This window comes from Mesitornis unicolor, unplaced genomic scaffold, assembly GCF_000695765.1.
Source record: "Mesitornis unicolor isolate BGI_N332 unplaced genomic scaffold, ASM69576v1 scaffold27007, whole genome shotgun sequence".
In the NCBI taxonomy this organism is placed as follows: Eukaryota; Metazoa; Chordata; class Aves; order Mesitornithiformes; family Mesitornithidae; genus Mesitornis; species Mesitornis unicolor.
The window spans coordinates 1-25,588 of record NW_010196195.1 but is presented as its reverse complement, the minus strand read 5'-3'; the positions used below and the strand labels follow the sequence as shown (position 1 = coordinate 25,588).

Below are 25,588 nucleotides of genomic sequence, written 5' to 3'. Positions count from 1 at the left end.
GCTTAACTCCATCTCCTCTGACCTGCCATTTGCTCTTGCAGCTTTTGTCACTCTCCCAGATCTTTCTGCTCATTTTACACCAAGAAACTCTCCTGAACAAGCAAAAAAAAATCCCTTTATTTCATTGAAACACATAAATCTGTTTCCTTTAACCATTCTCTTCACTCATTTCCCTTTTTTTTTTTTTAGTGGTTGAGAATCATCCAACACAAATCAAATGCACTTCACTCCTATGCTGTTTTAGAAAAGCACATTTAATGGGACAGATGGAAAGCCTGAAAAGCAAATGGAACAATTTCAATCATGTATTGCTAAATCTGAAAAATCCCGTATGACAGTAAATTCCTCTGCCAACTTTCTCCTGCTTTCTTCCTCATCTTTGCAGATTTATGTCTAAAACAGTGATGGTTTCAAGAAAAAAATTAAAGTAATTCTGTTTTCTGACATTTCTTCAATAATGCTGATGCAAACTAGACTACGCATCAGAAATGCTTTTGATGAGATGGCTGATCTATTAACTGTCTTCCATATGGAGCTGGGGCTATTGCAGCTGAACTGGTTAACATGTTAATCAATCCTGCTCTGGCAAGCTGAGGGACTGGATTCTAGAACTGGAGACCACTGATGCCGTATTCTTCCTATGCTGTTTCAGAACTACTTCATCTTCAGGATGTAGTTGAGGAAGATACAGAAAGGCCCAGTAACCTTGAGCTGTGCTGTCACATTGCTTGATAGAAAGCAGAAATATCAGTAAGTAAAAACAAAACCAAAAAAAAAAAACCTGGAAAAAACCCCCATGAACCAGAATGATTTGCAGAGATCAACTGGCTCCCATGCAACTACCTGTAAGCCTGGATTTAGGCACAAGGGGAAAAAAAAACAACTTGCTGCCTCTTTTCTGTACATTTTTGTTGGCAAGAATCAGAAGTCTCTAAAGGATGAGATGAGAATAGAAGCCTGTATGTGAACTAAAACTGCCACTCTTTTCTAGAAAAAGGCCTCGGATGTGTGTGGACTATGTGACAGTGTACAAGCCACATTTGGCCACAGTGCTTGACTGGGCAACAGCAAAAGCGGGTATTTCTTCAAGTGACTGGCTGCTCTGGGGATGAAAAATGTACTGCAACAGGAGTTGCTAACTAACTCAGGAAGAGAACCTGGAGGCTCTCCACTGCTCAGCCTCCTCCTCCAAGTTGGGGAGCACTGTGACCACTTCCGAGGCTGCTCACACCCTTCCACAGGCTGTGGTGCCAGGAACACGTGCTCTGAGAGCTGCTCTAGCTCCTGCTGCAGTAACAACTCTGTTAGTCCTGCCCAGGTGCTGCAAGCGTAGGCGCTGCTCCCTCTTCTCTCCTGTGGCAGGAGCCAGAAGCTGTGAACTTCTGCACAGAAATACGTATCTCCAGCATATAGAGCAGGAGGGACTGTCCTCTTTAGCCAACGCAGGACTGCTCCAGTGCGTGAGGATACTGATCCCTCTCTGCACCTACAGCCATTGAGCAGAGAGGTCCTGAGACTCCTCACTGGCTTTATCAGCACTGAAAAACTCAAGCTATGAAGGGCTGGGCCATCACCAGCTGCTGGGGAGATACTCTGAAAATTGCTTCCATTCCTGAACACCAGAAATGCCCTGCAATGAACTGTAAAGCACTCATAACTGTTATATTATAACTTGGAGTATACACATACTCTTCTCTTTCTACATTTCCTGTTATTTTCATGCCACTATTAGAGAGATATCTTCTGTTTCACTGGATTTTAGCATTTATAGTCATTAGTGAAAAAATAAGTATTTCTCTTCAAACAAGTTTTCTCTTCTGGATCAAAAGGTGAATGCACATTTAGTACTATACAAAATAAATACTACACAGGGTATGGAATATAGAGTTTAGATTACAAGCTGTAAACAGACACTGCTTTGAAAAATGCTTTATGGGACTGATTCTAGGATGCAGGATTAGCACAGTCTTTTACTTTAGAGCTTGTAATTCTGTTTGCAAAATCACTTTCCATAAGACTTACAGAGCCTCAACTGATTTTTAGTAAATGTAGTGTCCTGGTGGCAAGACATTTACATATTCAGAAGACTTTTTCAAATGACTGAATTCAAGATGTTCCTGCAACTCTAAGCATGTTTTATAAAAAGTGAACTCAAAGCTTTTTATGATATGTACTGGGGGAAAAACCAAGAACATGGCACTTGTGCTACAAGAATATATACATTATTCTTATCGTTTGATAAGGAATGCTTTATACATTCCTCACGCAGCAAAGTGCAACCGTGTCTCAGCAGCTCTTACCTAGGTCTGACAGCACTTTTTGTCCTGTTGAAGTAAGTCTTTCAGCATTGTATTCACCAAAAAAAATCAAGACAGTATCATACAATGCAATATGAATCAAAAAGTATGATCTTTCTGTCTAGAACTATTGCACATGTCACTGATGTTAGTGAGGATTTTTCTTTCTAAATCTGACAGTTATGTGCAACAAATTAGGTAAAGCTTAGCACTGTCTTATTTGGACATCCACTTTTGTTTCCAGCAAGGTGTCTTCCATACCGCAGTGTAAAGAGCAAATTTCAGTGTACTGCTGAAGTCCAATGAGAGTTTTAAGTCTTGCTTCAGGAGCAGTCGATTGCACAGAGAGGTAAGCAGGGAAAAAAAACCCCCAGTTTTTTTCCATACTGCAGCGAAGCGTTTAGAGATAATTTTGTAATAAACATGGTAGCATCACCATGCTTCACCTGGCATACAGAAGAGATTATACTGACATGAAAATGGAAATCACTTAATTGAGAAAGAAAAATCAAGGCATAATAGGGTCTACATACTGTGAAGCCTTTTATATAATGCAACAGACCCTCCACCTACATTTCACTTCTTGTAGAACTTGTGCCATTTCACCAGATATATCCATGATTCCAATTTTAATAGTTGGCAACCTTAGGCTTCAGATTCTCTCTTCTTCTTTCCATCTTCTCCTAAATCACTGTCTTCCGACTGGCTACTGCTAAGGACAACAAACTGTCCTTCTCCACTGCTCTGGTTCGATCTGCTAGAAGCAGCTATCAACCGGCTTTGCTCCTCTAAGTCCTAATTTGAGAAGAGAGGGTTGGGAAATCAGAAAAGGAATGTTAACTTTAAAGCCATGTCCAATTGAAACAGGATACCATTGCTATAATTTCTAACCTATTGTTTAATTCTGTCAGTGCACAGCTTTCTGTACAGAGGGAATTCAAAGACTGAATAGGAAACCAAAACATTTGCATTTCTGGAGTTGGTATCACTAGAAAAAGCTAACACATTAACCACCTCTACCTACAACCCATAAAGCACAGCAAGACAAGTATCTTCATCTACAGCCTGCTCACTGCAGCCCCTTCCTCACTGTAACGGAACCCTCACCAGCACATGACATCATTTTGGGCCTGTGACAGGTGTTTCTTCAAGCACTGCTCTGAAGTATTCCTATAAGGATGGTTTTTAGTTTATCCCCTCAGAAGAGCTCTTTTTAAAAACTACTGTACAAAATTATACAAAACCTGGACAGGAAATACTTCAAATTAACTTAACTCCATAATGTTCTGTGAACTTGTACTAAAGAATATGATAGTGGTGCTTTGAGTACAAAACTGCAAAAGTAAGTAGAAAAAAGAATATTAAACAATGATGAAATATACCTTTTCAATTTGTTTTTGCTTATTAAGTTCTTTTTGTTGCTTCTCCTTGACTCTATCTATTTCTTTCTGCTTCTCTGATGCTTTTCGATCCTAAAGGGCAAAAATGTAAATAAAGTAACAACAACCTGAGATATTTGATACAGTACTGATTTATATGAAATTGTTATATCACTGTTTTGATTATTCCTCCTTTCAAAGTACTGGTATGTTTGTTAAAGGTAGCAAACCAAATCCTATCTTGAATATTGTTCCACAGTAGATATTGGTCAATCTTTTATCTTGGGATTCTAGAAAGCAAATTCCTTAAAGTACATCACAGCAATATTACTGCATCTATGAGCACCTTGCAGAATACAAGCTATTACACATATTAAATGTAGTGTCTCCCTTACATTCACAAGTATCCCTTGCCCCAAAAAGATTCTTACCAGTTCTGCATGAAAAGCTATCTGTTTTGCCAGTCCAACAGAGTCACAGATCTAAACATAAAACAGATTGGAAATAATCAAAAATATTCTAATAAAAATGCCTTAAAGATTAAGCCAGATTCCCAAATTCGGTATGACAGCATATTAAAGCAGTTGCAAGTACTCAGTGTCAAGTTTAACTGTTTTTCAGTACATAACGGAAATGCTCTCCCACATAAATCCCTCAGACAGCTTGAATGGATCTAACATCTGGGAATCCATGTCAGACTCAAACCCGACAGAACGACAACCATCACCAGTACCTTTTCCCCTTCGTTATTTGACTCAAATATATAGCAGACGGAAGTTTGGCGGTTCTCGACTCTCCCTCCTGAAGTTCTAAGCACAAATCCAAAAAGGCGCTTATTCTCCTGGTGCGTAGCATACAAGACTACATTGGGCAAAGGGAACTGCCAAAAGGATCAAACATGGAGATATTAAAACTGGTTCCAAATATTTTTCTATATGGGGTTTCAATATGCTGCATAGTAATTACTTCAATATCGTTAAGTGCACAGCCACACCAGAAGTAGTTACAACCTGACCAAACACGTAATTATGAAACACAAACAGCAGATAAGAAAGCAAGAATTAAATTATTCAAAAGACAGGAAAACTTCTAAAAAACACTTCATGTAAGAAAAGGGGACCACATTTGTAATGCCATACAGCCATCTTCCTACATGTGAATATATTTCATTTCTTTTTTATTTTCTATAAAGAGACATCATTCACACAAACTGCATTCTTGACTAAGCTTTCATTATTTGCTCTGAAGTAAAGGCAGTACCTCTAGTGCAATTAGTTCAGCTCTCCTGAATTATATAAGCAAAAAAACCCACCAAAAAACCCCGAAACAACCCGAAAAACCTAAACTCAAACAAACCACATACTTTCATTATTTTGTTACCAAAAAACTATTTTGCATTCTCATTCCTAAAAGAGGGTGGACTTAAAAGTTTCCAAAGTATCTTTATTTAGAGTTACCAAAGGGTAAGTTTGTAAAGTCTGAAGGCCCCTACTGCAGCTGTAATGAACCAATAGGATGAGGTTTTCCCAACCTTAAATGTACACATTTAGAATACTGGACATGCACTCAGTTGGCATCTTACCTGTAAAAGCTTACAGCTTTGGGGCAGTTTTGAACTTAGTGCCACAAAGATGAAGACAGAAAAAAGCACTACGTGAAATATCAAGACATTTTCACATGCTTAGGATTTCCTTTTATGGAAGTGAAAATAACTCAAGAGTCCCTAAAAAATTGCATGTTTTTAAAAGGATACCCAGAGAAATTAAACTACAGAGCATAAATCGTGCATGGAGAAAAGGAGGTGGAGGAAACAGATTTGAAATACGAAAAATAAATAAATTAAGCTGGTCATAATTTGATATCCTGTGAAGAATTCAACTTATTTCTTTCAAGTGCATTTTCTATAAAGAATTGGGGAAAAAACCCCAAAAAAACCAAAAACCCAGAAACCGTACAACACACTCAATGTGATTATGCATTGAAAAACAAATACATGAAACAAAACCAAAAAACTGAAGACCAAGCAAACCCTTTTGGACTTCAAACTATAATGTTCCTCTCTAACAATATAAATATTTATAATCAAACACATTTTTAAAACACAATATTCTGCTTTCCTAAGGTTTTACCCTATCAAACTGGGGAGCAGTTTCAGAAGCCTATTTGACCTACTGGAATCACTCTTAAACCTGATTTGCAAGTGTTTTTCTGTCTATTTTTAAATGTCTGCATTAGTCTCCTAAATTCAGTGAAAATTTGTCTGGAGATTTCATGCTGTCAGTGATTTTTGCTAACATCTAATAATATTTTTAAAATAGAAGAATTACAGTGCTGGATATTTATCTTAAAATGTAAAGTTACTTACTCGTAGTCTTGTAACTTGTGTCTGTGGATCAATTAACCTAAAAATTTGTTTTTGAAAACAAACCAGAAAGTAAATTTTACCAAAATGAAAGAAGATCATTCCGTAAATAAACATCAGAAGAAGTCAGGAAGCAAACTTACTTTAAACAGTCACAAGTGACTACTAAATGTGATTCTGTCATCCTGAAAATGTTATGGATGGCACGAGCTGCTAGTATTTGACGCATTGTTTCATACACGACATCTGGACTTCCATCAGACTTCACCTCCATAGAGCCAAGAAATCTTACAATAAATAACTGATGAAGAATTGAATCTAAGATAAAGAAAAGTACTGAAAAAGTGAACTCCGTTTTGGGTTTTCCATTCAAAACCAAAGATGGACTGCAGTCAGAAAAACTCCAAACTTCTACTAACTTGGAAAGAGATTTCTCATACTTAGGAGTCAGAGGTACAGTTACTGAATAGCAAGTCACACGTCTTTTCATTTGGTTTAATACATAGCAACAATGCAATGAATTAGTTTTAAAGCAGATTTTTTATACAGTAGCCTGATTCAACTCAACTCCTCTAATTCACTGCCAACGTAACTAAGCATTCTAAAACTGGTGTTAAATTAGAAGAGGGAAGCTACGGATTAAAAATAGGAAAATAATTTTTAAATTCTATTTTTTACTTTGCATTGAAATAAATTTTTTGCTTTACCTTCTGTTTCAGATTTTGAGCCTCCAGATTCACCAAAAGGATTTGTGCGTCTATTAAAACATGAAAACATTAAACCAGGAGTCAGATTACAGGAACCACTAATGAGTATTGTAGTCATCTCATGCTGCATCAAATATGAACATGCAATGATTTCACAGACTTGTAATCCAGAGGAATAATGTATGACAAATTGTAAGAACGAGCAATTTAATCAGGAGTCAGACATAAATTGCTGTATTTGAGGGCACAAATTATGGGAAAAATACCAGATGTTATTGTCCTATTGCTGCCACAAAGAATTTTGCTCACATGGTTTGGTTTTTTTTAATATCTGAATTAAGGCCAAGTCAAGAACTTGTTAATATTTGAAAAGGTGTAGTTTTAAGGGATGAAATTTCACAGAACAGCTTCAGGAAGTACAGCCAAAAGCAAGTCCTTTCAGGACTCCACAGAGCAGCACACTTCTCATCACTGTCTCAAGTTGCTGAATTACTTACTGAAGAGAAGTCACTGGTTTTGTTTCAAATGCAGCTTTCTGAAAACATCACTCCTAGAGGGTCAAGAGAAATGTGGCCATTTCTGACTCTCAAAGACAGAATTGCTATCAGATACAATGAAAAGTGAAAATATTCTAGGCTTCCAAGTCTACATCTTTCAAAAGCAGTAAAGGAATGCTGAAAAGAGTAGGAGAAAAGGGGAAATGTCATTAAAACTTCTAAAGAGGAAAAATCTCTCTCTTTGGCTAACTGGTAGCTGAAAAAATATTGTCAGGAGTTCAGTAAACTTCAAACTAGGTTTACAGGGGAGAAATGAAGTTGCCACCTCTCAATATTTAGTGTTTTAAAAGTAAAATTCAGAACTAAGAGAAAAAAATATGTCAATCTCTCTTGTTCAGTTACACGTCTTACTGACTGCCAGGTCTATCTTATCAGAGAAATCTTTTACCCATGAGATGTCTGCCTAAAAGTATTAAAATTGTTCTAGATTGAACTCTGAAGTCAAGATGGCATTGCTGCACTGTTTATATAACAGACTCAACCAAAACTCATCCTATTAAACGTTAACCTGTGTAAATACAAGAAAGGAAAATTCTTACTATTAGCATCTTTTATTGCTCAGACTTTTCTTGTAATTTAAGATTAGACTGGAACAGTAAATGCAAAATCTCACGTGATCTCTCAACAGGCAAAAAAATCAAATTTAAATATATGTCATCAGTATCAGAAACTAAGGAAAGTTTTGGTTTTTTTTAATAATACTTCTAAAGTAGGATGTTGCCTATCTATAAAAACACTGCAGTTCTTTATTGATAGTGATGGTTAACTGAAAATACTGAGCAAAACTCTGTATCATTTCTGCTATGAAAAATGTGATTTTCTAGAATGGAATTGTAACTGATGACATAAATTTAGCTGAAGTATTAAGCCTTCTCACTTCCTGGAATACAGTTCAAGTCTATTTTAAATAACTATGCTCTTAAAGATCTAGTTAGCCAAATATCTGCTATACCAAACATCAACAAAAAAAACCTCTAACAAAAAACTGAATATATAATTTTAACTCTTATGTATCTGTGAAGTGCAAGTGAAAATTCAAATATTTTTCTAGAGGGCAGGGAGGGCCGCATTACTGTGACTAGAGCCACATAATGAGTTTTCAGCTTTTTGGCTTCTTTCTGTTGTTGTTAAGAGCAGCTGGATCTGCAAATATGTTTTCTTAATACCTGAATTCTGTAAATACAATTCCAGAAATGCAGTGCAGGTTTACCAGTTTTGTTATTATTATTTTTGAATTGGATGTTTACAAAAAAACGAGTAGGAAAAAAATGTTTTTGTATTTTGGGAAGAGCTCTTGGACAACTTTAACTTGTCTGTATATGAAACTACTCTAGAAGCCTAGATCATTTTCACTCACCTTTCAGGTTAAGAAGAGTGTCATCGTATGCCATCATCACCTGGAGACAGGGCTACCAAATTTCTCTTGAATTTCCAAGAGGAAATAACCCAAGCTGCTGGGTGAGCAAGCAATAGGAAAGGAAAATACTTTGTGAAACCAAAAGATTAAAATAAATCGAGAAATAAAAGCATTAGCTGTAAAAGCAAGAAAAGCTGCTGCTAAATAGAAGAGTACACCTTGAATCTAGTGCACGTAATTAAGCCATTTTTTTTACAGCTCTATTTAACAATATAAAAAAAATTGTTTTGATTCACTGGGCACTGCAAATTTTGTGACATGAGTCATGGCAAAGGCGTGCGTTTTGGAGCTGCAGCCTAAACACAGTTGTCTTGTCTGTTTGTTTTTAAATTAGTAACATTAACTTTAGGAATTTTTGTTCTTCTCGCTAAATTTCCTACCTGCCTGACTGCGCTGAAGATTTTGCTTGACCAGGCAGATCTTCACTAACTGGAGATATTATGTCAAATTGTATAGGAGTGTCAGGGGCAACAAGGGAATCCAAGGAAAGCGCCGATAAAGCCGTTGATTCAGATCCCAGTGACCCTGTGCTGCTAGTACGAGCTGCAGGAGGACGAGATTGTCTGCAACAAAACAAAAAAACAAAATTAAGATATCTGAGTTTCAGGTTGGGTGCTAAAAAATTAAACCATATAGGAGACCTACAACATTCCAAAACTTGGACATAAAACAAAATCTAAAAACCTGAAGATGATCAGGGTAAACAAGTTACTACTTGCCTTAATAATGACATCAAAATGTGTTGTATTTGGTATGTGATTTTCTACCGATGTTAAAACAATCTGAGGTCTGCTTCCAGGAAAATCTCAGTATGATTTCATACAACAAACCAGACATGTGATACAACAAACAAAACCATCTCATCAGCTGGAAATTTGGATTACTGGTAAGAGTGGATGCTAAACAATGCTAAATAGGTGAGTTGAAGAATTTTTCCTCTAGCCTATCAAAAACTTAGTTCTGAACAGAGAAAGTTTTGTTGCTGGTTTTTTTCCTGGAATTTTATTCAGGATTCTCTTGATAGATAGTGAACCTGTAGTTCATTGTCTTACACAGCTGGCCGCATGCTCTCATGCCTCTGCTGAAAGGAAGGAGATGGAGTAACAGCCTCCAGGGCTGACTGATTCACACGTGCAGCGATTTCCTGCAAGAGAACGACGGGAAAAAACAGCTGAAAACATTTTCCTCAAAATAAGCTTTAAGATTTTAGTTTTATTTATATGGAATTAACGGAAGTTATAAACTCAGTCCTTTGAGAGCATCTTACATTCCTTAATTTTCACTAACATAGTTGTTGGGCCAATTCCCCTAATTTAGCAAGTAAAAATCACAATGTAAATATGCATTAATATGAATTTACTATATGAATATATATGTGAGCCATATAAATGACATCAATTTAATTACCCAAATTCTCTACATGAAACAATCAATTTCTAACTCTTCAAAAGGCAAATAACTCTTTCACAAAGTGATGTGTCTTTTGTACAAAGTTGCTATGCTCATCTCATTCCCAAGATTGTTGGTTCCCTCTAGCAGAAATCAGATGTATCCACCTGAATAGCTATTAACTTGTAACAAAGTATCACATACAAAATACAAAGACAGGCTCTTGAAGATGTCAGAAAGTTAAACCAAGTAAGTCACATTTTGTAATGCTTTCTATATAAGCATTTAGATGAAGCAGACACTGGACTGTATGCTTTCATACCATGAAAGACCTGTAGGAAGCACTCAGTTTAATTCTATGCTATCCAGTTATATCCAGGTGGTCTTTTGAATTTTCTGCATATGTACATCTTACCATATTACTGATACGATAAAGTTTATTGAAGTTACCTCAGGGTTTTCACTTAGATAGATCTGTTTAGATATGTTGTTTATGGTGCATATCCACTGAAAAAGACAAGAAAAAATTATTTACTTTTTTTGTATTTTTTAACAGACTTGAAATACCTGAGTTGGCTGTTTCGACACTTTTTTCACTTTCTTTGTAACTTCAGGGAGCCAAACGAGTATTCTGCATACCCAGTTAGTCATTAAATACACTGCTACCTCCATACTATACCTCACAACATCAAATTTTACTTGAAAAAACATTTTAGTCCCAGTGAAGACTGAAACTAAAGCTTAAATCATGGATGTAAGGCATTAAAAAAAATAATAATCAGGATTCTCTGTACTCCATTATTCTGTGGCTGCAGATGACATTGTTTCCTCAAGACCTTATAAAGATTCCATCTGCCTTTTGTGGCATTTGCCCATTTCTTGCATCTCTAAGCTACAATCTATTTTCTCCTTGTGCTATGGAAAATCATCTGTTCCTGCTCCTTGCTTTTCAGCTTTTCTCTGAAGGGGCAAACTGTGCTACTCCACTAAACCCCAGGTGTTAGGGTTGTCACCTCAGCCATCTAAAAGACAGCACAGCAGCTGCAGCCCAGAAAAAATCACAAATTTGAGCTGCTAAAACTGACTATACATTGCCTTCCTCTGGTGAGGCATCTGAGGGCAAATGTTTCAGAGTTAGGCTACTGGAAAACCTCAACAGAGCAAATGGACCAGGGACAACCTGACACAGCCCAGCTAAAAACTTAGAAATAGCATGAAAGGTCATTTTATATCAATGTAACACTGAAGGGATTTGAATCCAGGCTTGAAAGCACCCTATTTTCTGTATTACCTTATCCAGCTGCTTGCCTAAATATCTTTTAAATCAACAGTGCTTTTAAAGCATTCTTTCCCATCCTGCCCCTTACTGAAAAGTCTATATTGAATAATAATGCAAACACACATATTTTTAATTAACAAATACTTTACATCACTTAGTACATCTGCTCCATTGTGACTGGACAAATCTGACTGTATTCGCAGGCTATGACCAGAACGGTCTATGGGTTTGGCCCACCTGTGCAAGCTGCTGGAAAGCTGCAAAAAGCTGTCCAATTAAAACGTAAATCCTAATAACTAGAAACTTCTTTCTTTAGATTAGTACAAGCTTATAACATTAGGCTGTTATTTGCAAAAAGTCTAGAGAAACTTTTACTTTAATCTTAGAAGAACGCTTAAAAAGGTAGGGAAAAGATAGCCCTGCTTGTTGGGTGGGGTGGGTTTTTTTTCCATTTCCCTTCCCCATCAATATTTGCTACAGTGTGTAAGTTTGCTGACCTAGGATTTGAATATTGACATTTCTCAGCTGCTATTAATCCATTGCACAGGCAAGTAAATCTGCACCACCAGACTTAGCAGCCATCAGTGATCACAAGCGGCTCTGAAAGCAGCCCCAAAGCACTTTATTTCACATGTCTTGATTTGACTTGTTCATGAAGTGTAAACAATTCCTATCGTGCATCAGGGGCAGAAAAAGTTTGTTCTCATTCCTCAACTGCCTGTTATCATTTTCTGTGTCCTAACCTAAGATTTCCTTTGTTTTCCATTCCTGACAAGCAGGCAGGAAGAAAGAAGATTGGGAAAGCATGAACAGAAGAAGGAGAAGCAGCATTTGTCAAGATTCCACTACTGCTAGCTATTTTGCTGTGGGCCTTCTTTTTTTTTCCCTTTTTCCCTCTCTTTCTTCCATAATATCGGAAAGGACTTGGTGGCAACCAGAACTGCATTTTTTCTCTAGGATTTAAACACAGCAATATTTTGTCAGACTTCCTGAAACCTGTCATTATGGATGGAATGAGTTAAAAGTTCACTGCTTACCACCTAAAGAACATAAAATGAGCATTCCAACTACTGCTAGGAATGTATTCCTTCTGCACAGCAGAAAACCACTGGACTCCATGTGAACCTCCTATAAGCTTACCTCTTCATAATCTTTTTTACTCTCTGCCTGTAATATTGAAGACCTGAAAAACAGAAAATACAATTTTGTCCATTTAAAATGCATCACAGGTACATTCTGACAGGAAACTCCACTTTCATGTTTGTACATCGCAAAACAAATTAAGAAAGGCTAAATATTCTGTGTACGTGCTGAGTGCGGTCAGTATGTAATGGGAGAGGAAATGTGTGCTTTCACTTCAACTGAACAAAATTCTAATCACAGAATCACAGAATCGCTCGGTTGGAAAAGCCCTCTGAGATCATCACGTCCAACCGTTCCTGTCTACCCCCTAAACCATATCCCTAAGTACCTCGTCTACCTGCTCTTTAAACACATCCAGGGATGGTGACTCCACCACCTCCCTGGGCAGCCTGTGCCAGCTTCTGACAACCCTCTCAGGAAAGAACTTCCTCCTTATCTCTAACCTGAACCTCCCTTGGCACAGCTTGGTGCTGTTTCCCCTTGTTCTATCCCCCGCACTCACAAAATGCAATTTTATTTTTAATTTTAGTCTGAAATACCACTCAGCTACATTATAGAGCTGATAAACTAAAAAAAACAGAAAAAACCCCACACGTTACAAAGTTAAAAAGACATGCCAGATTTTGCTTCTGAATAGCCACAAAATCTATAAAGGTGTAATCTGGCCAAAGGTAGATTGTTTTTCTTAAACAGTGAGTCCAGTAATACATACAGGTAAGAGTAATTTAATACTTACTTTTTACCATCAAAAGATGTTATCTGAAAACAGTACCGCCTGTCTTCACAGTCCACAGCCATGACAGAACAATTGTCTATGTCCATGACAAGGCCCCCAGCTACGTCACCTCTTGCCTGGCTCATCAAATTTCCACCTTGAGTGAAGTAAAACTGTCTCTCCCAGCTGGAAGACACCAGCCCAGTCTTACTAAAGATAAAAAGAAGTTCTTACTTAGTAAATTAGGAGTTCAGCTGAGCTGTAAAAAGTAGAAAAACAAGAAAATCACTTGGAACAAACAGTCTGAGCACTTAAGTAAACTTCTTTCTCCTTTTAATGTTTTAGGTTAGCTTTACAGCTAAATTAGTCTCTTTCCATCTGTCGGTTGTTTCATTCTAAACAAAGGCAAAGAACACATGAAACAGTTGCCTTCTTAGCTTATGTTAAACTTAATTTAGAATAAAAAAGCATAAATACTTCAGTTTTCATGATCAGTTTTTATGGTACTGCTTTATGCAATGTGCATATTCCAATTATATACATTATCAGTATCACTGACAGGACCTCTGAACTCTGCACTTTTTAAGACTAAGTTTTGAAGATCTTCGTGTTAAGCATTAGCTTAGTCACATAACATACCTCAGTTTTCCAAGTCTTTTGTGCCATTCAGCAAGATTTCCAAAACTGTACTTAAAGCATGTTGGTTTTTGTTGTTCTTTGGGTTCCTCCCCCCCCACCACCCTGGTATAACAGAAGAGGAACACTCTGAAGCCAAAAATGAACAGCCCTTGCAGTTTAGCCTCCTGTTTTGTTCAGATACTCTCTTCAGTACTAATTGCTGCAGTTGTGTTTTACTACAGAAATTCCTGCCTCACTCAGTGAGTATGTTACTCTAACTGCTGCTGTAAAGTAATCTAATTTAAAAAAAAATCCTTGGAGCTTATTACATTAATTTTAGAAAAAAAATCTGAGTGTTACAACTTAATAACTGTGTAAATCAGCTGCTAGACTTCAATAACTGTAGTAACAGCTCCCTCCAGTGAGCTAGTCTACCTCCTTAAATTGAGAATGCCATTCAAAGTGCATTTTGCCTTGTGTCTCTTTAACCTGGCCATGCTTTATTAGTAACGTGAATCCCAAGCTTTAACAGACACTTACATAACAATCCTGATAACTGCAATCTTCTTGTTTTCTAATTACAGTCCAGTGAAATTACATCCCTAAACTATAATTTTTATTTTTGATGTGAAAATTCAGGCAAAATTAGACTAAAATGAGGATAACTGTGCTTTGCACCTGAACGACACTGTCAGTGTAACAATGAAATCAATGTTAATTAAGTGAAGGAGTCCAAAGAAAGAAACAGAACAGCTCCTATGTGCCTGACGTACCCAAGTGAGTATGTAAAATCAGCACACCTAACTTCAAAAAATATCGCATACTTCTTTAGTTTTCCCTTCCCCAAATTAAATATTCTGGAATTTTTAAGTATCAAGGTAGTCTTACTTCCTTGCATTGAGATAGCCAGCTTTCCGTGTTAGATTTCTATGAACAGGAAATTTCGTAGGATCGGGATCAGGCAGATACAGTGGATCACTAGCTACTTCCAAGTCCTCTATAGTTTGTTGCATGTTTTCTACTTCACACTCCATTTCCCTGCGAACGCTGAGGTAGAAGTATTGTTAAGAAGGATAATTTATAGAAACAGAAAAAATCACTGTCTTGATAATAGTCCAAAATTCAACAGAAACGACTTACTTCTGTACACTTGTGCCAATATTGGTCAAAAATTCTTCCAATTGCTCGGTAAGATTTTCTGAACCCATTTTAAAGAAACTTATCTTTAAAAAAAAAGAAAAAAGAGGAAAAGGGAGAATTTAGTCATCAATAAAACTGCATTAACAATTAACAGATGAAAACACAGGAGGTTAAAGTTTCTCAACGAAATCTGTTTTCATTCCTCATTCCCACCAAGGCTTCTCAATAAAAGGAGCAGAATGCATGATTTGTTTGCAAGTGGAGGTTGATGCTGACATTGCAGTGGGATTGCAGTGTGTCAGAGGGTGTGCACAGAGCCACCTGGAAGAAACACCAGACACTGGCAAGATTGGCTTCTTTTCTTTCTTAAAAACCAAACATACTGATGACACACTTCTGAAAATACAACTTAAGTCTCCAAAGAACATTTTCATAATTGTATTTTCTATTGCACCCATCCTCAAATAAACCAATCATGAATTCATTTATATTGAACAAAACCAAGGCACAATGATTTTTAGCATTCCAGTTCTTCCACACCCTTGACTGAAAACAGCAGTGATGTGATTTTGATAATTACCTCATCTCAGAGCAGCTGCCATAGCAAGGAGTTTAACTGTCCCCACATGGCTTTCTACAACAGTGCACCTCCACGTCAACCTGCATAAAAGTTTTCATCAGCTGTTCACATTAGGGATCCAATTGGAAAAAAGTACCCAGCAATGAAAATTTAGGCAGTGCATTAAGTTTGGCCATCTGAGTTTTGGGGGAGAATCAGACCTTTGCATTTGCCATGCAGACTTCCCTTCAAGATTGTCCAACGGCAGTGAGGGCATGTCATGATGAGAGTCATGTACCGGGTGGGAAATGACCAGCGCCAGCTAATGACTCTTCACAGCAGCAGCTGTGACAGCTACAGGGATGGGGATGGATGTAGCTTTTTCTCCATTTGCTTCCTTGGATTGCAAAAGAAGTTCTGCAATGGATTTCAGAACATCAACCTTCATGAAGCACTTCTACATCTTCTTTCAGACCTACAGCTTTCAGCATCTGAAATTACCTGAGCTTGCATGTATCCTAGTAAGGGCTCTAGCATAGCGATTTTCTTTTTGTACTGAAGAGTGTTTAATGCACAGAAATAATGCATCATAGTCTGATGCTGTTTTTTCCTGGAAGTATACACATCTTCTGTAACTTCAGCCTTGATCTAAAGAGACACAGACAGGGGGAGGGGGGAAAAAGGAATGTTTGAGACTTCTTGTGACTCTTCATCACGTAGAGCCAGCATGGAAAAAACACCACAGTAACGTTCCACCCTCTATCATCAGCAATTGCATATTCACCCTACAATTCCACTTCTCCCATTTATACATGAAAAATAAATACAGCATTCTTTTCTCCCTGGAAAATGTGGCTATTTCCTTGCAAAAATAAATTCAATACAGTATCACAATCTTATAGAGTATTTTCAGTGTTACAAGACAGGCATGTATTGGGGGAACCTGCTTTTCTGTTCTGAAGCAAACCAGCTAGACTGCCACAACATAGACTATCAAATTTCAGGTGGAATCTGCCATACACTGTCTTCCATCAAAATATGTATATATATTAGACGAAAATTATTTCTTATCTCCTTTAAGAAACTTCATAGTAAGTATTTTGTTTTACAAACCTTTTCATTTTCCCTTCTTTTTGACAACCGACTGTATCTGGTAATGGCAGCATCGTGGTCTAAGCAATCAAGAGAGAATTTATGATCATTTTGATAAATTAATGACTTAGGAAACAGAGCAGAAAACCTTTTCTATCACGGTCTGTTGCACAGCCCTCAGAATGCAAAGTTCTGTCATATTAAAACCTTTAAGAATATTTCTTGCCTGTTTATAATTACTTCACTGCCATGAACACTAAAAAAAAATCTAACCAGATGCACACACAGCCCAATCGTTACAGCTTTCCCTAAACATCTAATATCTTCAAAGACAGAAACTTTCTATAGTCAGAGACAACTTTCCATTATGAAAACTTGTATCTAATCTTTCTTGCTTCTACAGCAATGAAGCAATTTACACTAAGAGAAGAATCCTTAACCCTCACTGAAAATGTTCTCTACAAGCATATAGTACAGCTAGCTAAAAAAGTAACTTCTGACAACAGAAGAACTATCAAACTAATTTAGGGAGGTAAAATTTGTTTATTAATCCAGTCCTAACTTTAAAAAGTCAGCTAACAACTTTTTAATTAATTTTGGTAGCATAATCCTAAATTATTCAGTTATTATATATACATTTAAAGTATTGTAAAAAATACTAATACAAATACAATTTGCTTTAACACTTTGGTACTCAAAGCAGGGATTTACAAATGAACCACAGAAAGCTAAGTGCCTAAGTCTCACTGAAAAAATTACACCTTCACTGGTCACTTGAAGCCATGCAAATATCTTCACTAGTTTTCTGAGTAAATCTTCATAAGTTTTCTATCATCTTAAAATATCTATTTTACACTTACCATTGCTTGCAATTTGGAAAACTTCTTTTAGAGTTAGTATCTCTACAAAACAACATAGCACAATTTAAATAAGTCATTACTAACATAACATTTATGTATTACAGTTTCTCATGCAATGTTTCAATACTGAACAGTTGTAGTTCACACCTTGTTCAATACTGAATTACCAGCACAGGCACTGTACGACCAGGAAAGTCTGCTGCTACTTAGGGCCTGAGTATGTGGCTGTCTGGCTTACCCAGAAAGATGCTCTACGGCAGTGAGTTAAGGAGGAACTTCCTTTCAAGAGACTTAGAAAGAGATCGTCACTACAAATGCATCACCGATAGCTCTGGTCAGAGTTCTGGTCTGGGTTGGGGAAGTGGAAGCACAAGAAGCGAGGAAGTATCGCTGGATCAAAGGAAAGCCCCAAACACACACAGCCCTACATAAATTCAGTCATGTTCTAGATGGTTATTTAGTCTCACTGTATAAGGAAACAAAAAACGGTACAATACTCAGCACTTGTTCTGACCTTGATTGTGGTTTTGTGTCGTACTACAATATAAAACAAGCAGAGAGCTACGTTCAACTTCATGGTAAAGCAAAGACAAAAAAGCATGGAAAACGTTATAGAAAGTGCCAATGAAGTCCACAGCGACACATGGTATCATTAAATAGCCATTTAACCACCATCAGTAAGTGGTTAAAAACTTCCAGTGGGAAAGTTTAATTTGTAATTATTCCAGATGCTTCTTCACTAAATATCAGTGGGAGATTTTCCCAGGTTCTAAGGAGTTCAACACAGACAAATGTAAGGTCTTGCATCTGGGAACACATCATCCAAGAACTCAGCTGAGACTGGGTTGCACCTGGCTGGAGAGCAGCCCTGTGGAAAGGGACCTGGGGGTCTCGGTGGATGACAAGCTCAACATGAGTGAACAGTCTGCTGCAGCTGTAAGGAAAGCCAACAGGAAGCTGGGTTGCATTAAAAAGGGCATCACCAGCAGAGACAAAGAAATCATGATCCCTCTGTACTCAGCACTGGTCAGACTGCACCTTGAGCACTGTGTCCAGTTTTGGTCCTCACCATACAAAAAAGATGAGGACAGGTTGGAAAGGGTCCAGAGAAGGGCCACGAGGATGATGAGAGGACTGGAAGAGCTGCTGTATGAAGAAAGGCTGAGAAAACTGGGCCTGTTCAGCCTTGGGAAGAGAAGGCTTAGGGGGCACCTTATGACCATGTACCAGTACATAAAGAGTGGTTACCAAGAAGAGAGAGACTCCCTTTTCACAAGGAGTCACATGGAGGAGACAAGGGGTAATGGACACAAGTTTCTTCTGGAGTTCATCTGGAATGTCTCCAGAAGCAATTTTTTTACCATGAGATCAATCAGACATTGAACAATCTCGCAGAGGAAGTGGTGAATTCCCCTACATTGGTCAGTTTGAAGAGTCGGCTTGACAGGGGCTGGCTCATCTCATTTAAACTTTTACCTTGGGAGGTTGGACTGGATGATCCTTGTGGTCCCTTCCAACCTGGTATTCTATGATTCTATGAGTAATATTTGCCTTGAGATACTCATGTTCCCTTGCTCAAAAAGCATAATCTTTTTATCCCATAATTTTGCAACAGACTATTGCCAAAGTCTTTTCCAAGATTCATGAAGAGCTAGAAGACATGTCGTTTTTATTTCAATTTCAACTTAAAATGTTCATATATTGGGTATATACACTCTAGGATCATAGAATCATTACTGTTGGAAGAAACCTTTAAGATTATCAAGTCCAACCATTAACTAACTCTACCTAATGTTCACATGAGGGATTTAAGTTTTTCTGGTTTTAACACTTATATTTGAAGCTCACCAGCTACACCGGTCTATTCACTTTAGCCTCTCGAGTAAAATCTATCATAACCAGACACATTCCATATAAATTTAGCCAGGCAGAATAATAGACAACTGTTACAAAAATAAGAAGGTGGAAGCATCTTATCCATGGACATGAGAAGTCACCTATATTAGGGTTACATCTTCATAATGTAAGAAATACAACTTTGGCACTTTGCCTTTTGAGTTTAGTCCCACCATTATATTGATGTAATGGTATTGTAATATATACAAATATTCCCTGAACGTGCAAATTATCTGAAAATTATTCTTTCCTAATGCTTACAGTAAGTGCAAAATTTTCATCTTGAATAGATGATAAGTGCTTCCATAATAGAAGTAATTTTTTGTTGACGCAGTAACAATGTTAAGTTCTTCAACCATAATGCTCTCATGAATAAAAATAACTTACATTTTTTTAAGAACTGGGAGATGTATACTTTAGAGAGCTGGAAAATAAGTGGCATATTCTATTTAGTGAAACAAGAGCTATGTTGATTAAATGCTATTGTTTTGTTATTGCTGCTGTTAATAAAGAGTATTTGTTGGAGCACTCTACCTTTTAGATCCCTTTCTTTAAACTGGGTAATAGGAAACATCATTGCATCTGCAAGCTGCGTTGAAAGTACTGCATGGCAAGAGCTGAGCTGTAAAAGACAAAGGAGACTTTAGGAAAACAGTGCTGAGACTAAGTCAAAGCACAGCAAATCACGTCAAGATGGGCTGACATCGATTTCACTCAAAGAGGACACACGCGACTCGAACATAATTTTGCACATTCATTTTTCTGCAGCTATTTTTTTCTGGGTTCCTGATCTCATCACTAGCTTTTTATAGAAGACCTCCAGAGTTTAGCATTTGTTCCTACTTTTCCAACTTTATTCCAGGTTACTGGATCATGTCAAAAGATGACCTCATATATTCCGATGACTAGTCAGCTTATTTCTTCATTTTCCTGCCAGCTACATCACAGCCCAGCTTTCACAGGTTACAGAGGTAAAACAAATGTGTTCTTCCTTCCAAAGTGCTGTTTAAGTAGTCTTAAAAGTGAGGAGAGGGATGACACAAAAAAATACCGATCCAGATCTTAATGGTGCTAAGTTATCTTTCAGAAGTCAGTCCCTGTCTCCAATACACACAGCAAGAGGTTCCTCGGTCAGCTGGGTATCTGAAATCAGGCAACACAAATACCCTCATGAAAGCAGTTTCTGACTGCCATTCTGTAACGTTTTTTGGCTGTATCTAGAGGAATCTAAACTCCACTCCTTCTCACTATTGTACCGTCATTTTGCTGAATTGATTCTTTAGGTTATCTAACTTTAAATATCTGCTGCAATACACAAGCAGTGTAACCTTAAGGACAAATGAAAGCCATTTCTGTACCTCCTATGTTAAAAAAGGCTGGAATAATTAAACAAGTTTAAATCTATACATGACATTAGCAAAGGAAGTGAAACAAATACGAGCACTTGCCTCATCTATAACTTTTGCAAACTGTTGTAAAGTGGAAGTCATGACTTCATCATCTCCCCCTAATGGAAAGCGCTAAAAGAGAACACGAGGAGGAACGTTTGCAGTGTTACTGCCATTCACAAAAACACATCAATCGTATCTGTGATTGCACGGGGTATTCTCTTATTTTACAATATTATATACCTAAGGTACGCTGAAGCACCTCTCTATTATCCTGTGAAGAAGGAATATTTTTTTGGGGAAAAGTAGTAAAAATTATTTTTAAAATAATGTTTCTAAAATAGATTAACTAATAGATTTTATAATTTTAATATATTTTATTTTTAAAATCAGGAAATACGCAGACTTGACATCCATGAAGATTTTTATGCAGCTTTGCGAATTGTTTTAAAATCATCAAAACTAAAGCAATATTTGGTGTTCATCCTAAACTTCCAGCTCTTAAATTATGTCACGATGTGACATTGCTAAGCATCTAAAAGAGTTTACATCTGTCGTGCCTTGATGGAGGCAACAGAGACAACTGAAAAAAGAAATAATCCAGTTAAAACATTATTTGTGTATTTTTAAGCTTATCTCCTGACTGGGAAACCAGTCCAGAGGAGACACATCAGACAAGTTAAAAGGTTCAACGCTAATTTCATTCTTCTTTTAATTCACAGCATAAACATATACATAAAACACTTGGAAATATAAAGAGAGCCCCAAAACTTCTTTATTAAAAATTCTGAGCATCTTCTTCCCGTCTGTTGGATTCCTCCCGCCACACTCTGCACTTTTGGAGAAGGATTTATTCTCACAACAAAAGTAAATTAACGGTTGTTAAATGGAGACTGCTATGCAATCTCTTCTCTTTGCGATTAGTAAAATTAAAGCACTTAACATCAGTAAATAGGTTTATAAAAGAGAAACAAAACATCACCACCACCCTCAGCAACCCCCAAAACACTGATCCAGAAGTAAAGTATTTCAGAACTTACTAATATTCCCTGGGAGACAGAAGGCCACAAAAACACACAGTCCTGACCACACAAGACAACAATGATTTACGCAGTACCTGTTTCTCGTACTCCTTCAGAAGCTTTGAAGTCAGATGTGTTGCTGCACTCAATTCATTCTGATTTAAAAACAAAACAAAACAAACAACAAAACAAACCACAAAAAAACCCTCCAAGGTTGTTACTTTTTGATTTACGTTAATATAAGAGAAAAATCACATATCTGAAGAGCAAACTATTACAGACATGGAACTTAAAATCTCACGAGAGATTTTCAGAAAACCTACATCCTGCCCGGCCATTTCTCTAACATTTAAAGTGTTGCAGGTAATCAGCATTTACAAATACCAACTTCACAGCCTGTACTTTGTGCACTGATTTCTGTATTTTTCATTTTCAGTGCATATCTGCATTTAATAGTTTCAAATTAGCTGCCCTAGTTACTAAGTATTAGGAGTTTGTTATCTGTAAAGGGAAGAAAATACTCCAGCGAACCTCAGTACTACTTGGTTACAAACTGCTCTGTGTATGAACACAGACAGGACTGGATTAAAAGGTTCATGGTATGGAACAACTTCATCTTTCATGACGCAGTTGAAGGAGAAAGCACAGAAATTGAAAGCTAAATAGAAAGGTAGTAAAATAAAACTACATGGCAGCAAACCTACAATAAACACACTTGTCAAAGTAAAAACAACAGTAAAAGAAAAATATTAAAAGTAAGAGTAACAAACCAATAAAAAAGTCAAACAGGTCAAGTATACACAAATTAAAAATACAGCCATAAACTCAGTTGTTCAGAAAAACACAAAACAGGTTCTGCCTTTGGCATAAACCTGCAGTTATCTAAAGATGATGAGTAAAACATTAATACATTTTGGGTAAAAAATAATCTCCCACTCGGTGCACACTATTATGTACACTAAGAGCATGAGGGGAAACATTTCAGAAACACTTCAGAAATACAACAGAACTACCAGAAGACCAGGAAATCTTTTTACTTATCCTGAGAAATTCTGTTGCGAAAGAAATCACAAGAACTTAGTCTTCACCACTCCCTAACACAGAGAAAAAACCAATCAATTAATTCTTATTTTATTTCACTTCCACATTTAAAGAATGTGGAAGGTTAAGAAAAATATTGCCTATAATACTTTGAAAAAGGCAAGAAATGTGAAGTGTGGTTCAAAAGCTTTAGAACGCATTCAAGAACTCCATTAACGCTACCTGTGCATCATATATTCTATGCATGGCTTGAAATAACTGATTGATGTAATTGGAAATTGCAGCAGCATCTTCTTCAAACACTCCCAGCAAAGACCGGGTCTGTAAAAATGAGACAGCCAAAACACAAACGTGTCAAGTTAGAAAAGCAGTATTTCGATGAAACAGAATTTCAAAGTTAAACAGCATTGCTTCAGGTTTCACTACTGAAAAGTTTCTAAACCCCCCAGTGCTGTTCACAGGAATGGTATCTGCTGCATGCCAGAGAACCCTAAAGACATCCGAGCTCAGCCCCACTCCTGCTGTCAGGTTCACACAAGTACACACATACAAGGACAAGTGCCTAAAAAGCTCGGAACTGTGGACAACCACTGGGCTCACTACAGTACATCTCCCAGGAAAAGGATAAAGATGAGTACTATTAAATAGCAAGTCAGGTATGCACATTTCTTCTGCAGTGATATCAAAACAAAGGCTGTGGCTTTCTGGTGCCATCCATCCTGCGTGAAGAGCTGATGGCTGTGCTTGGACCTACAATTCACCTGTGCAGTAACAAACAGCTCTGTCATCAAAAGGCTGAGAAAGTAAAAGCCAAACAAACCAAACCAGTCCAACCTCGTTGTTCTTAAGATACATGTTTCTCCCCCTCACCACTCCACAGTGAAAGGGGGTGAAAAGATCCGTCCCTTTGCCCCTTCCTCAGCTTGTCAGTCACCTTGTTCAAGCTCGATGACCGTGCATCCTATTGCACTGCTCCCATCACTGATGAAGCTGCTTAACAGCATCCACCTCCAAATCAACCTCTTTATCACCGTCCACCTATCAGACTTCAAAACACTGTTCACTCTTCTTTAAAGCCGAACTACCCAACCAGTCTTTCCACCCAGGTCGCAGTCTGTACCTCTCCATTTTGGCCAGAAGGATGTTACCAGAGACTGTGTCAGAATCCTTGCTTAAGTCAAGGTAAATTACATCCACTGTGCTTCCCTGTGATGAAATGACTGACTCGGATGAAAAGGCAATCAGGTTGTTCAGGCATAATTTGCTCTTAAGTTTAAATGAGATGCTGACTCAGTGTCCTTGCATCCTTTCTGCACGTGGAAGCAATGTTACTCCTCGCCACAAGGATACTGAATAGCCTGCTTCCACCAAGACAAAAACCCAAAAGGGGGAAGACCAGAGAACGTAACTGTAACTCTGCACGGGCTACCTTCACAGACCCGTAGAACCACAGAATGGTTTAGTTTGGAAGTGACCTTAAAGATCATCCAGTCCAACCCCACTGCCACGGGCAGGGACACCTCCCACTAACCCCTCCGTTTGTTTTCCCTAATCTAAAATATTGGTTGGGATGCTTGGATATGAAAACAGGATCAAGCCCGCAAGACCCACAAAATAGACCCTTTAGCTCCAGTATCATTTTAGCACGAGGACTGCGCTTTCGGTTTAGGTTTACACTAAAATTAATGTCCAGACAGAAAATGGAAAGAATTGCAAGTACATAACTAGGTTTTTCCCAAAAATTATGACTGTTAAACACTTGAAATGGGAAATTCTCTTTCTTAGTCTTCCCTAGGCTAAATAACTATAGTTTCATCAAAGAGGAAGGGAAGGAACTTACGGGTCCTGGGAAAAGAATGAAAGAGCGACCTTTTAAGTGTGGACACCAGGAAAACCTCTGATGAGATCAGCAAAAAGCACTGGATCACAGCGCTTGTGAATTGTGGGGTGTCGTCATTAGAACGTCTTGCCAGGTTGAAGACTCGTCTAGAAATGTCTTAGACTTGATCCATATCCCCTTGAAGCAGAAAGGTCTTTTTCAGCTCCTTTTTTGATTTTCTGCTTTTAATGATCACCAAGGAGTACACATTAAACCTGTATAAAGCAAATTATTTGGCCATTCTTTTGACATGAGATTTTTTTATTTAACTTGAATAGACACCTGGTTGTGTCACAAACATCACACCGTATAATGCCTGCAAGACACTTGAATAAAAAAGCACCATCAGCACAATCACTGCAATGGTGGTTCTGGTTTATAAAAAAAGTTGAAAAGGGGGGTGGAGGAGGAAAGAGCAGAGGAGAACTCACAAGTTGGTCAGGTGTGGCAACGTGTTGTGTCATCCTAAGAGCTGTGACTCTCCCATCAAAGGAGACGGATGTGACAGAATGCAAAAGAAAAAATTACATAGTGCCATAACCACTGAATTATACACTCATGACATTTAAACCTGAACTTGGAACTTTAAAGGAATATCATGCAAGGTTTCTGGATCATGGTTACTCTTTAAAACTGAGCACTGTAGAATAAGAGCATATCCATGCTTTGTTGTAAAAACAGCAGTTTTTGATGTGCGGACTTCAAACTGACATTGTATCACACTGATGGAAAGAAAACCACCTGAATCTGTAAACAAGTTATGGCAGACTACTGCTTGGGGAAAGAAAAAAAGAAGAAGAGGAATAGAAGCAGAGGAGTTAGAGAGCAGCGTAGGGGAAAGGGACCTG

The 25,588-nt window shown here is 37.6% G+C and overlaps 1 protein-coding gene across 1 annotated transcript; it reads right to left on the bottom strand.

Moving 5' to 3' along the window:
* Positions 1-2,942: 2,942 nt before the first annotated feature.
* On the bottom strand, positions 2,943-23,176 carry APPL1 (adaptor protein, phosphotyrosine interaction, PH domain and leucine zipper containing 1). Its single transcript, XM_010188391.1, has 21 exons — positions 23,084-23,176; positions 21,916-21,975; positions 20,859-20,930; positions 19,945-20,032; positions 17,515-17,556; positions 16,676-16,734; positions 16,064-16,210; positions 15,004-15,086; positions 14,752-14,910; positions 13,267-13,455; positions 12,528-12,570; positions 10,559-10,615; positions 9,772-9,863; positions 9,100-9,282; positions 6,746-6,795; positions 6,182-6,356; positions 6,042-6,078; positions 4,410-4,556; positions 4,108-4,158; positions 3,680-3,769; positions 2,943-3,092 (listed from the first exon to the last, which is right to left on the bottom strand). The coding sequence occupies exons 1-21, from the start codon at positions 23,105-23,107 to the stop codon at positions 2,943-2,945; spliced, it is 1,998 nt and encodes a 665-aa protein (XP_010186693.1). The 5' UTR covers positions 23,108-23,176.
* Between the last annotated feature and the right edge of the window lie 2,412 nt (positions 23,177-25,588).

Excerpts from the sequence above, each read along its gene's own strand:
- APPL1 (XM_010188391.1), bottom strand. The coding sequence starts at position 23,107 with ATGCATAGAATATATGATGCACAG. Across the intron at positions 20,931-21,915 it reads TGAAGGAGTACGAGAAACAG|CGCTTTCCATTAGGGGGAGA; the intron begins GTACTGCGTAAA and ends GTTCTCTTTTAG. Across the intron at positions 6,079-6,181 it reads GTCACTTGTGACTGTTTAAA|GTTAATTGATCCACAGACAC; the intron begins GTAAGTTTGCTT and ends ACAAATTTTTAG.